We start from the raw sequence: 13,556 nt of genomic DNA on the forward strand, positions 1-13,556 counted from the left end.
CTTGCCACACAGATGTCTTAAGACATTTTACAGCTGCAGATTGGGTATCTCATTGTAGCCTCTTCATGGGTTTAGCAGGGTGCAGGCAACTACTGGATCATACCAGACAGCTGAGGCTTCACAGATCAGCTCCTTTCTCCAGGCTGCTGTGTTCTGTTACCTAATATAAGCACACTTTTCTTTTTGTCTTTCGAAAAAGTTTCTTTAGCATTACCACCACCAACAACAACAAATCAGATTGCCGATTTAGTCTTAATTGGTGTGATTGTTACCTTTTTTAAAAGTAGCACAAGTAATTGTTTCTGAGATGAGAATGTTCTCCATCTCATCTAAGCACTGATTCTGAAGTTTTAGTTACAAATCAGGTGGAAACATCATTCATTTTTTGCAGCTGGAGAGAGTGTTTAAGAAAAGAGAGGCGGTAACTGGGTGATGTTTCCCCCTGCAGAACAAAAAAGTGAGAAGGGCAGCTCCCGTTACAATCTGCACACACGTTACTGCACCCTGCTGCTCAGAGCAGGTTACAGCTCTTGCTTCTTCGTGGCGTAGAATGGGAAAATACTACTACTTTTCCCTAAATTTGATCCCCATGCCACCTGGACAGTGTCGGTTCCTCTCTAAGTCCTGGGACTTACTTCAGTTACCTCAGTTCCACATTTTCCTTCTCCCGTGCTGAGTGAGCCGACGGAGCGAGCAGCAGCAGGCGCAGCAACGCTGGGAGCAGGAGGAGCGCGGGTGCTTTCCCTGTCCTGCAGGATTCGCTTTGCCTGCTCTGTATCTTTAAGGGGCTGACCCCATCCCACGGTGAGCCGCTATAAAGGCAGGTAAGCAGCCGTGCCCCGATCAAAGAGCTGAGAGCAAAGCGGGGTGCAGCTCCCCTATAATGACTGGCCACCACGGTTGGGGATATGGGCAGGATGACGGTAGGTTATAGCATTTCTGCGCTGCATCTCTCTATCTTCCCCCACTCGTTTTCTTTCTAGAACTGTTGCCTGAGCCCTGCAGAGCTGCCTGCGTTTCAATGTCTGCAAGCATCAGTCATATACAGCAGGTAATTAATTACCTTATTGATAATAAATAGCACCCAGAAAGTGGCACCAAAAGATGCACAAACTTAAGCCTGCTGCCTTTCCTTGTTGCAATCAATGCTCCTAAAAGGAGGGAAGCAGTACTGAATGGTTGTTTTTTTTTTTCAGGCTGCAGATATTACAGATGGGTCCCTTTCCCAAAAGCTGTTATGAAAAGGATTAACCGTGTCTGTCTCTCCAAAAGCAATTCTTTTAAGTAAAGAAGATTTAGTAGAGCAGTAATAGATCTTCTGATCCTCTGCAGCTGTTGAAATGTGATATCTAGGCTTCCATAGAAATGAATAAAATACGGTATATGTTATATATTTCTAGAACATCAATAAATTGTACAGATCAGTATCAGAAATCTCTTATAGAACAATTTATGCTTTATGATTTGACAGTTTTTAATTTAGTCATCTTCCTTTGCTTCCCACCTCCAAGAATGTGTGTCACAGAGTGAGAGGATATGTGAAGCTACTGAAAGATTCCTATAATAGCGTATTATAGCACCTGTATCCTTTACAGAGAAGGATGGATGAGTGACTGCTGTTGCCCAATACGACAGTCTTTTGCACAACTTTCAGGAGTCTCTCCCTCTTTTGACAGCAATTATTTTAGCTGCTGAGTGTCCAACAAGAGTCTTTCACATAACCTTCAGGAGCCAGTCTCTCTCTCTTAACAGCAATTATTTTAGTTTCTGAGAGTCCCAAAGCAAGTCTGAATTCTAAGTGAAGCTGGTTAGTGCTAGTAGATAGTGTTATGTGTTTGGGCGTATCAGTAGTAGTAATAAAGCCATGCATATTCTTATGAAGCTTATAAGAGACAAATTATATTGCCTAAGCTTGTGTAACAGCATTTAAATACTAAATCTGCTTTATAGGCAGGCTGAGAAAAGATATTCTGTAGGATCAGGTTTTCAGAAAATGCCAGAGGCAAATGAGTATAATAGATCAGTGTTTTTGTTACGTAAACTCAAGGAGGGTAAATATCTGTGCTTGATTAAAACAGTTTCCACTTGTGAAAGTATGTAAGAATGCTACAATTAAAAATGTGCCTCTTGAGAATCTTAAAATAAAATTGTTACTGTTAATACTTTATGAACATAAGCAGTAGAAGAATTTAATTGCTTCTTAGACTACCATACCAAAGTAGAAAAAGAAGTTGTAAGAATAAGCCTTTCTTTGATACAGATAAGGTTTTGTTATCTCAAACAGGATAAGAATGTTCCAGCTCTGGCAGTAGAGAGCTGTGTTATTAAATTGGTGTTTCTCCCCACTCTATTGGGGTCAGGAAGTCCAAAAATGTTAATTATCACACTGTACCCTTCACTCAGGGTAGAGAGATACCATAATGGGCATGAGTGAAGAATGAAGCTGCCTGAAAGATTTACTGCAGTCATAAAATGGTTTTAAAAATAACTGCATAGTCAGTAGCTAAGAGATTGAGTCATCTGCATCTAATTTGAATCACTGGAGCTTTTACACTATCTTTCCCAGGAAGAATTAAATGCTGTTTCTTTGGGGGAGTGTATGTGCGCATGCAAGTGTGTTTACATCTGCACCCACCTTGGAAGGTTTTCAGATACCTTAGCAATGTAACTACAAACTCTGCAGAAAATTAGTAGCACAAGTAACTGAAGATACAGCAGTCTGTTGATGTGCTGTGATTTCCTCAGTGTGTTTTGTTCAAGGTATTTGAATCCCTCATCTTGTTGCAGCCTGTTTGGGCTAATAAAAACACACCAGCTTAGAATTTAAGTGGACTTCTCAGATACCAAACTTTCAAGTCACTCCTGCTCAGCAAGCTTTATTTCAAGTCTCATGAAAACCTGTAATGATTATCTTGTGTATAGTAGGAACAAAATAACGGTGCTTTCCTTTCTTTCCTTTTGAAGGACCTTCAGAGTGGCACAAATCTTATCCTATTGCCCAAGGGAACCGCCAGTCACCTATTGACATAGTTTCTGCAAAAGCAGTTTATGACCCTAATCTGAAGCCACTTATTATCTCCTATGAATCATGTACATCTCTCAACATCTCCAACAATGGCCATTCAGTTATGGTTGAGTTTGAAGATACTGATGACAAGACAGGTGAGACTAACACACAGCCAACTAATGTGGAATACCATTTTGTGACTTGGTGAGGGGAAACAATTAAGTACATCCTGTATAGTATACTTTATATGATGTATAATTTCAGTTCAGAACAAGACAAATGACCAGAGCCCTTTATATTTTGTGTTCTTGAGCCTCACATTTCTTGTCACTTGAGTCTCTCTAGCAATGCAATATTGCACAGCAGAATAGTGTTTCTGCATTAGGAAAAGCTCTTACATCACGAAAATCAGAAGTTTGTTTGCAGTGCTTCTCTTTTAAATGGGGATTGTCAGTTTGCTAGACAGGGAATCCATGCATCTCTCCCGCACTCCTAGACCACATCCAGCATGTAGAGTAGTTACGTACAGTGCTCACTGCCCTGTTGCCATGATCATCCAAACCAAAGATGCTAATGCACATGCCAGCTTTGTCTGGCTCACTGCCCAGTGTCCATCCACAGGGGTAGGGAAGAGAAGAGGATTACCAGAAATCAGGTCATACAGCCTAGCCATAATCATACAACTTGGTATAGTGACTATCTGGACCAGTCACTGTTACCTTGCATTTTTTTCTTTCCTCCCTGCCTCATAGCGGTTCAGTTTCTACAGAAATTATAGAATTCTGAGTTGGTAGCAGCTTGTGGATGTTGGACTATCTGCAGTTGTATATTATTCTTGTCTCAGCTCTTGGCAGAGAATATAAATGCTTTAAGTGATTGATTACTTCTGTTAATTCTACTTCCATGGTAGACCTTGCTTCTACATCTGGGGAGTAGGGGAAGAGCATTCAAATGGAGATGATAAAGTAGCTGGTAAATGGAAAGAGTGCATTTAAACAAACAAACAAAAAAACCCCACAAACAACTGAACAATTTTTAAAACTCTCAGCTGATTTTTGTCTTCCATTTGGGTATGTTTATTGATTCTAGCTACATAGGAAACCCTAGATACTCAAAACAAGTTACTTTTTCTGTGAAGTGACTTGTCTGTGCTTGTAACACTTTGAAATAAGGGCCGGGGGTTAAAATTCCAGCCATTTTGTTTAAATTTCTCTTCTGGAATGAATCTAAGAAACTGCCCAATTGAAGGGTCATGTTTTCAAGCGTCTTTACTGAATTTGAAGACTGGATGTGCGTTTTCCAAAATCTTACTACACAGATCCATTAAGCATGTTACCCTACAAAGAGAATTTGTAAAATATATCCGGAAGTGTTATCTCACCTTGCTAACTACTTTCGTACAATTCTAAGCTGAACTATATCTACATAACAGTGAACTTTAACCAGCTTTAGAAGTTCAAGAACATCATCTATTACTCTGCATTTAGAGATACAGACTCAGAGCACATGCAGGAATTAGGACCTCTGCCCTTTCTACACTAAGCACATGCTTTGTTTTAATAACGCTTTCAAGGAAGACTGCTAGGAGTGGAAAACATGGTTTAAAGTGTTTTTAGTTGTGTTGAAATAGATCTAGTGACTCACAGCTCTGCACAAATGGCACAACAGAATTTTGACAGTAACCCATCATAGCTAGATTTCTTAAAATAATATTTGAGACAGGTGATGCATTCCATTGCTAAGTTCAGAAAAACATACTAGGAGATACTTATATTCTTAATTAATACTAAAACCTTTGCTTTGGCAAGGCCAGTTTCCTGCATAAAAGCCAGCTGGAGCTATGCACATGTGGTGGCACTGTGTAAGCCCCAGCTTTAATTTTTTAAAATAAAATTATATGGATTACACTGAGGATAAGTACTTTACAGATACTAAATGTAATTTTAAGTTTCTTAATATAAGACTGATCAGCTTTTCATGTCTGTTGGGCAAAACTTATTTGATTTAGTGCCATATAAAGTTACAGGAGGATTACTGATGCTGTTGATAAAGTATCTTCCATACATGGCATCTTAAATATTCATCTGTTCTTAAGTGTTATTTCTAAATGATGTGTGAAGCTTCTCTGTAGCATTTCCTCATCTTTATAAGGTGATTTGAGATTCTGAATGGTGTCATGTAAAGTACAAGCTATTATATTACCTCTTTTATGGGATCAGGTATTTAAAGGAAACAGAGTATAGGTAAACTCCACTGGAAGTAAAGGCACTCTAAAGAGGAAATTATTACCTTGATTATCAGGTACACAGTTCAGCTATCTACACTCTTGCACAAAATCTCAAGTAGCACTGTCAAAAATATTTTAGGTACATGAGTTTCAAATTATGGTTTATTTTTTAATATACAACTTGGATTTATTGTGTTTTAAAGGAAAAGCATAACCATAATAATGGCTACCACATCTTCATATGTCAAATATACACTTTCAAAAAAGCTACAGAATTCTGTACAAGTAGCCACTCAATATTTTTAATTTACATTTTTACATGTATTTAGGTGCTTTTCATTACAAAATCAACCCTTCTAAATGTCTGGATCATGCATCTCTTTCATATTGGCAACTGGGGATGCTGCTGGCTTTTTTCCACTGTTGTGCCAAAAGTGGTTAGTTTTTACTCCCAGGAAGGTAAAAAGCCAGAATGCTTAAGATTTTTCCTTTTTTTTTTTTCTTTTTTTTTTTCTTTTTTCTGCCTAGCAATCAGTGGTGGTCCCTTTGAGAATCCGTTTCGACTAAAGCAGTTTCACTTTCACTGGGGGACAAAGCACAGCCAGGGATCGGAGCATACAATAGATGGCAAACCTTTTCCCTGTGAGGTAACGATGTGTTTTTACAGATGGGATTAATTCATGCAAATGCTGTTGACAAATGACTTTGCAGTGGGGACTGGATGTCCCTTAGGATTCTGACTGCTTACTCACCATGGTTAGGTCAGCACAGACTTCAATGAGAATTAAATGACCATGCTGGTGCTATCCATAGCTTAGAAATGGCTTCATCTGGGGGCTCTTGAGAAAGTTCTGCAAAGCTAGGACAAGGCACAGGCCTCTCCCAGCACATTCTATCCCAAATACTACAGTAGTGTAGCATCCTGGAATCTACCAATGAGTACTGGAGCATAGTGCTTCATGGGATGAAGGCCTGTACCAGGGAAGTTAGGTCACAGGTTAATGCCTGATTTGTTTCAAATTAAGGCTGTGTGGTGGGTTGACCCTGGCTGGATGCCAAGTGCCCACCAAAGCTGCTCTATCACTCCCCCTCCTCAATTGGACAGGGGAGAGAAAATATAACGAAAGGCTCATGGGTCGAAATAAGGACAGGGAGAGATCACTTGCCAATTACTGTCACAGGCAAAATAGATGCAACTTGGGGAAAATGAATTTAATTTATTACCAATCAAATTGGAGTAGGATAATGAGAAATAAAACCAAATCTTAAAAAAAAACAAACCTTCCCCCCACCCCTCCCTTCTTCCCAGGCTTATCTCCACTCCTGATTTTTTCTACCTCCTCCCCAGCAGTGGGGCAGGGGGTTGGGGAATGGGGGTTGCGGTCAATTCATCACATGTTGTCTCTGCTGCTCCTTCCTCCTCAGGGGGAGGATTCTTCACACTCTTCCCCTGCTCCACCGTGGGGTCCCTCCCATGGGAGACCGTCCTCCATGAACTTCTCCAGCGTGAGTCCTTCCCATGGGCTGCAGTTCTTCACGAACTGCGCCAGCATGGGTCCCTTCCATGGGGTGCAGTCCTTCAGGCACAGACTTCTCCAGCGTGGGTCCCCTGCAGGGTCACAAGTCCTGCCAGGAGGCTGTTCCAGCGTGGGCTTCCCATGGGGTCACAGCCTTCTTTGGGGACCCCCCTGCTCTGGCATGGGGTCCTCCATGGGCTGCAGGTGGAGATCTGCTCCACTGCAGACCTCCATGGGCTGCGGGGACACAGCCTGCCTCACCATGGTCTTCCCCACAGGCTGCAGGGGAATCTCTGCTCTGGCACCTGGAGCATCTCCTCCCCCTCCTTCAGTGACTTTGATGTCTGCAGAGTTGTTTCCCTTATGTTCTTACTCCTCTCTCTGGCTGCAGTTGTGCAGTTTCCCCCCCACCTTCTTAAATATGTTATCATAGACACGCTACCACCTCCCCTGATGGGCTCAGCCTTGGCCAGTGGTGGGTCCATGTTGGAGCCAGCTGGCACTGGCTCTATTGGATGTGGGAGAAGCTTCTAGCGCCTTCTCACAGAAGACACCCCTGTAGCCCCCCCGCTACCAAAACCTTGCCATGCAAACCCAATACAGGCTGATTATATATAAACTTTTTTCAGTGTCTGCCCATGCTTATGGGCTGGTCCAAAAGACTGAACTCCTCATCTTTCCTAAGATGCCTTTGGAGCAAAACGTACATGCTGTTTTGAACAACTATTAGTGCCTGTTAACATGAGACAACCTATGTTCACAGCTTCTATCACTAATTTGTTTAATTCTTATTTGTTGTTTTTCTTTAAAGCTCCACTTAGTTCACTGGAATGCCAGAAAATATGCAACATTTGGAGAAGCAGCAGCAGCTCCAGATGGCTTGGCAGTAGTTGGTGTTTTCTTGGAGGTAAAAATCACAAAAATAGCATGTTTACATGATGAAAAGCATTATGCTGTCAAGTGTTTGAGAACCAAGCCACATATTTAAGAAGTGCTTAAGGAAAACAGATGACTTACTGGAAGCAGTAACTCATTGCAAATTGCTGTTAAACTTTAGTAGGAATGTTGAGATTCAGATAAGAAAACACCTATTCAAAGCATAATTACAGTTGTTTTTATTTAACCTGTCTATTCCATTATTTTAGATTGGGAAAGAGCATGTCAATATGAACAGACTCACTGATGCTTTGTACATGGTAAAATTTAAAGTAAGTTTTAAGCTCTTTAAATTTAATTGTTTCTGGGATATCCTTTAAAAATCAAGTTCATATATGTGTTTGAGACAAAAATGGAAAATCACCCACCACAAATCCTCCCATCATTAGAACATCACTGTAGTTGTATTCTCCTCTTCCCCTCCAAAGTTCATCTTATTTGCCTGATCTCAGGTGCCTCCCAAGGCTATGCTGACCCTGCTGGTCATTCTGAGGTTCTACCTTTCCCAGAGTATCTAAAATCAAAAGCCTCATGACTCTTCAGGTTCAGCTCTTACACTCAGCAAAATAATCCTTTTCTATTGAGCCTAGCCCTGAACAAGTCAAAGCTGGCTGTCTATCTTCTGCTGGAAAGCTCTGTCAGAGGACAATCTTAATGAGGTCCTGAGCTAGCCTATTCTTACAGTGGTACCTGAAGGTGGTCTTTAACCAGTTGTATCTCAGAGCTTTGCTGAAGATTGATACCTGCTGCACTTTCTCAAGTGCAGACTGATGAGACAACTACAAATGTTATCCTTTCTGGATTTACATGAGGTTAATGCATTCTACAACAAGCATAAGTTCTAGTATGTAAAATAAACTATATCTAATACTTCAGTGGGTATATTACTTCTCGCTCCTCTGTACACGCTTGTGAAAGAAGGGAAATGAAGGCAGTTACATAGCAATATGTAGGCTGCAGATACACTAAATGATACTTTGATGTTTAAGTGATTTCTTCTGCTTGCAGAAAAGAAATAGTTATCCCTCAGTTGTAGTGATGGAAGGTCTGCAGATTTGGGGGATAAGCACTGGCAATAAGCTGCTCATTCTGTTCCTTATGTGCAATTTTACAGACAGTTGGACAAGTGCTTTCTGAGTGACTAAGTACCTTTCAGATACTCCTACAGGCTGAAAAATATTGCCCTAGACTGTGCTACTACTTTAGGTAGCACCTCCTTCTATTTCTACTGGTCTTTTTGTTGATCTACCTTCCTCTAATTTCAGACTTGAACATTTGATTTTTTTTTTTTTTTAAAGCCAGTATTTGTCCTAGCAGACAATGACTGTTTGGGGCCAAGTTTTCCATAGTTTCGCATTTTCTACTCAAATAGAATAGCATAGCATAGAAAATAGCAAGTAATGAGACAAGTAATTTTGCCATGATACTACCCATAGCCCATACTGAACACTATATACAGAATACACTTCCTGCATTATTTTTAGACCTTTTATGACAAGAGCTGAACTTTGGTAGAGGCAATGGGGCAAGAACTCAAAGTCCAGTAAGCCAGCAGCAGGCATCACACTTGCCATGCTACTCTCGGATAACAGTTTTTATAAGGCAGCCAAGCCTTTATTGACTTTTCCTTTCCCCTACTTCTTAATATTACATTAGCATTTTTTTCTCTTTCAAAGAGTTCTTTAGCCTGCACTTAACAGTAAAAAGATAAATTTCAAGTATCGATTTTTTTTCTTTTTTTTTTTTCTCCCCAGGGAACAAAAGCTCAATTTAGAAGCTTCAACCCCAAATGTCTCCTGCCTTTGAGTCTAGATTATTGGACATACCTTGGTTCTTTGACAACACCACCCCTTAATGAGAGCGTAACATGGATAGTGCTGAAAGAACCCATCAGAATTTCTGAGAAACAGGTAAAGTTTTGATACCCTCCCAGTTCTTGTAGGATTCAACACTGGATAAACAGGCAGTGACTGTTTTGATTTGCAATGAGGCTAAGTTAAGACAATTAGCCTGTGAATAGTCAGCCTGTTCAATAATCAGGGCTTCTGTTTTTTCTGTTAATACTCTCTAGGATCTTTCCTTGAAACTGTTCTATCAACAGATTAAAATGTACTGAATACTTTCCTTTGGTCCTTTTTTAAAAAACATTGTTTGCCCTTTTAAGCAGTAAATTATTTCACCTGAATTTACAGCTGGAGAAATTCCGCATGCTCCTCTTCACCAGTGAGGAAGACCAGAGGATCCAAATGGTGAATAATTTTCGCCCACCTCAGCCTCTTAAGGGGAGAGTAGTTCGAGCTTCCTTCAAGGCCTGAAGAAAACTGTTAATGGCCCTGAGATATCCAAGAGCTTCCACATGTGAGATACTACAGACAGAAACTCTGGTCTTCAGATCGTTCATGGAACACACAAGATAGCCATTTCCATGAATGCTCTACTTGGAGGGGGACAATCTTTTGATTTTATATTTTGTTTGAATTGCTTATTCTTTTGAGAAATGGGATCTTTTTAACTAGTACTTTTTAATATAAGGGATAGTCAAGTAAACTAGAATGTTCTCCAAGACCTGAAACTCTAAAAACTAAGATGAAATTAAAATCCCGCCTAATATAATATGGGAAATTATGTAGTGATCTACTAACACTGGTGGCCACAACTTCTAATTGTCTCATTTAATACATGATGAAACAGTAGTCAAGAATTTTGGACAAACTGGACTTAAATTTTCCTTACCGGTCTCCTGTTAGTATTTGCTGAGCTCGGTCTGATTTAAAGATTGCTTTCACTGTATTCTTGCTGTCTGACAGTGCACATGAGTAGCACTAGAAAAAAGTTCTTTACTCACCTCAGGTAGGCACTACATATATATATATTTTAAAGTTACTGTTCTAAGATGCTATTTTATAACTAATTTAAAATAACAATGTAAATGTTGTGTTTAAAAGCAGGCCATTTTATTGCACAGTGTTGTTCAGACATTTGTTCGTTTAGCCCATGCAGCATACATAACTATAATGCCCTTGTCAATTTTCTTGAAAAGAACATCTATAACAATTCAGGTAAGTGTTTTGTGGTTCTCAATTATTCAAATTCTACCTCAGTGAAGTGGTTTGCTCTGCAATACGACCTCTTTCATTGTCTGCCCTAAAGAAAGTAGATATTTTCTTTACTTTAGGGACTTAACATGGGTAGACCTTGACTGCTCTGCATGTGCATTGTTGCACAAATCATCCCCTCACTATGGCAGTCTCTCAGGGATTCTCCCTGCAGATCATCAGTCCTGAGTCACTTTACAACTTGAAAAGAAAGTTGCTTTAGACAAGCCATGTGTTAGTCTTACTGCTTCTGCAGCTTAGTGGCAAAATTCAGACTTGTGTCTCCGGTACTAAATACAGTGATGTTATCTGTAACTACCCGGGAGGGGGGGCAGGGAGTGGTGGCGAACAGCAGCTACTATGGGCTGTTCTCCTTTTTCAGAAGGGGAGAAAGACACTAAATGTGGAGCACAGTACAAGGAATGGAAGACTAGAATTGTAGACCTAACTCTTCTAAGTTTTTTCTGGTACACTGACTTAAAGTTTTCTGTTCCTCATTTTCATCTTCTATAAAATGAGGATAACACTGACCTACCTCACAGGGATGTTGTGAGGGCTAATTCAACATTGTTTTAAATGTGAGATTCTTATATAGCAGATGCTAAAGGAAACAGAAAATGATTACTAAATGCAGTGTTTTTAGCTATTATGAATGTAACTTTGCTAGTAATACAAACTGGTATTGCAGAAAATCTATTTCATGTATCTTAATTTCTTTAACAAATGAAATAAATGAGACTTTAAAATCAAGTGTAGCGCTGCATAGAATCATAGAATCATTTTGGTTGGAAAAGACCTTCAAGATCATTGAGTCCAACCATTAACCATGCCCCCTAAACCATGCCCTGGAGTACCCTGTCCACTTGCTTTTTTAATACCTCCAGGGATGGTGACTCAACCACTTCCCTAGGCAGCCCATTCCAATGTTTGACAACCCTCTCAGTAAAGAAATTTTTCCTAATATCTAACCTAAATCTCCCTTGCCTCAACTTGAGGCCATTTCCTCTTGTCCTATCTCCAGACACCTGACAGAAGAGACCAACACCCACCTCACTACAACCCCCTTTCAGGTAGTTGTAGAGAGCCATAAGGTCTCCCCTCAGCCTCCTCTTTTTCTAGACTGAACAACCCCAGCTCCCTCAGCTGCTCCTCATAAGACTTGTGCTCCAGGCCCCTCACCAGCTTCGTTGCCCTTCTCTGGACACGCTCAAGCAGCTCAATGTCTTTCCTGTAGTGAGGGGCCCAAAACTGAACACAGTACTCGAGGTGCGGCCTCACCAGTGCCGAGTACAGGGGAACAACCACCTCCCTGTTCCTGCTGGCCACACTGTTCCTGATACAGGCCAGGATGCCATTGGCCTTCTTGGCCACCTGGGCACACTGCTGGCTCATATTCAGCCGGCTGTCAACCAGCACCCCCAGGTCTTTCTCTGCCGGGCAGCTTTCCAGCCACTCTTCCCCAAGCCTGTAGCGCTGCATGGGGTTGCCGTGACCGAAGTGCAGGACCCGGCACTTGGCCGTGTTAAACTTCATACAATTGGCCTCAGCCCATCGATCCAGCCTGTCCAGATCTCTCTGTAGAGCCTCCCTACCCTCAAGCAGATCGACCCTGCCTCCCAACTTGGTGTCGTCTGCAAACTTGCTGAGGGTGCACTCAATCCCCTCATCCAAATCATCAATAAAGATATTAAACAGAACAGGGCCCAACACCGAGCCCTGGGGAACACCACTCGCGACCCGCCGCCAACTGGATTTCACCCCATTCACCACTACCCTCTGGGCTCGGCCATCCAGCCAGTTTTTCACCCAGTGAATAGTGCACTTATCCAGGCCACAAGACGCCAGCTTCTCAATAGACCTACCTCTCCCTACTTCCAGCACTGTTTTTCTTGGACTTTCATTAACAGAAATGCTGTTTGATATCTTCAACTGATGCATCTATTTCAGGTCAAGGAATGCTTTGATTGTTTACTTTCTGTTTCATAGAAAACTTGATTATGCTATAGTAGAATAATTTAAGTACAGATAAGAGTTACCTTGCCGAAGTTTCTGGGCTTTTTTTTTTTTAAGTTCTAGAACGCTTATCTCCTGTTTAAAAACTATTTTTAGTCTATATCACATTTCTTCCCATCTTTTGAGACTAACAGTTTTTCCTTCATCTTACTCCTTTCACTCAAACTCTGACATATTTTGTGCATCTTGAATGACTTCTTGCCCAGAGCTAAATTATTGTTGTAATGAATCTTATGTCCCTGTTAAAAATTAAAACCTACATGAAGAGACTAATTTTAAAATGTAAAATGTCTTTCAGAAGAACCTTATGTATTTGATAGCCCAAATACATTTTATTAGGGGTGAATTAAAATACTTTCCTGATTAAAATATAACCAATACTACTTACCATATATAGCTTAATCAAGCTACCAAAGTACTGCTGCATTAGTATTAGTACACACTTTTCACAGAGCTGGACACTGATCAATATTTTCAGTGTTTTCCCTCATCCTAGGCATATAAGTAGGTTTCTGCTCACTCGGTCTCTCACAAAAGGTAAAGAGGGTTTGTATACCAAAACTTTGTCTCGGTTTTTTTTTCCCTGCTACAACCACTCAGTTTAATAAAATAAAAAAATTATTTATCCACAGAATGTGTCCATTCTGTGACCTTGAACACAGTACTTAAGCTTATTTAAGGGTGGTTTACTCATGAACAGCAGAAGGATAATGTTTAGCTTGCAAGGTTGTTGTAAAAGCTTAGCTGTCATAAAGAGCTTT

General features: G+C 40.6%; 1 protein-coding gene across 2 annotated transcripts; it reads left to right on the forward strand.

Annotated features, from left to right (window-relative positions):
- Positions 1-848: 848 nt before the first annotated feature.
- On the forward strand, positions 849-11,532 carry CA7 (carbonic anhydrase 7). 2 transcript variants are annotated; one of them, XM_052797927.1, is made up of 7 exons: positions 849-923; positions 2,965-3,162; positions 5,763-5,881; positions 7,563-7,658; positions 7,897-7,959; positions 9,442-9,597; positions 9,880-11,532. In XM_052797927.1, the coding sequence occupies exons 1-7, from the start codon at positions 884-886 to the stop codon at positions 10,000-10,002; spliced, it is 795 nt and encodes a 264-aa protein (XP_052653887.1). In that variant the 5' UTR covers positions 849-883; the 3' UTR covers positions 10,003-11,532. The 2 variants fall into 2 exon arrangements, with proteins under 2 accessions (XP_052653887.1, XP_052653889.1); XM_052797929.1 differs by lacking the exon at positions 9,442-9,597.
- The last annotated feature ends 2,024 nt before the right edge of the window (positions 11,533-13,556 follow it).

This window comes from Harpia harpyja, chromosome 9 (assembly GCF_026419915.1).
Source record: "Harpia harpyja isolate bHarHar1 chromosome 9, bHarHar1 primary haplotype, whole genome shotgun sequence".
Taxonomy (NCBI): Eukaryota; Metazoa; Chordata; class Aves; order Accipitriformes; family Accipitridae; genus Harpia; species Harpia harpyja.

What these genes read in the sequence shown, in the direction of transcription:
- CA7 (XM_052797927.1), top strand. Translation starts at nt 884, where the DNA reads ATGACTGGCCACCACGGTTGGGGATATGGGCAGGATGACG. An exon ending in GGGATATGGGCAGGATGACG is followed by an intron (nt 924 to 2,964) that starts GTAGGTTATAGC and finishes TTCCTTTTGAAG; the next exon opens with GACCTTCAGAGTGGCACAAA. An exon ending in TAGTTGGTGTTTTCTTGGAG is followed by an intron (nt 7,659 to 7,896) that starts GTAAAAATCACA and finishes CCATTATTTTAG; the next exon opens with ATTGGGAAAGAGCATGTCAA.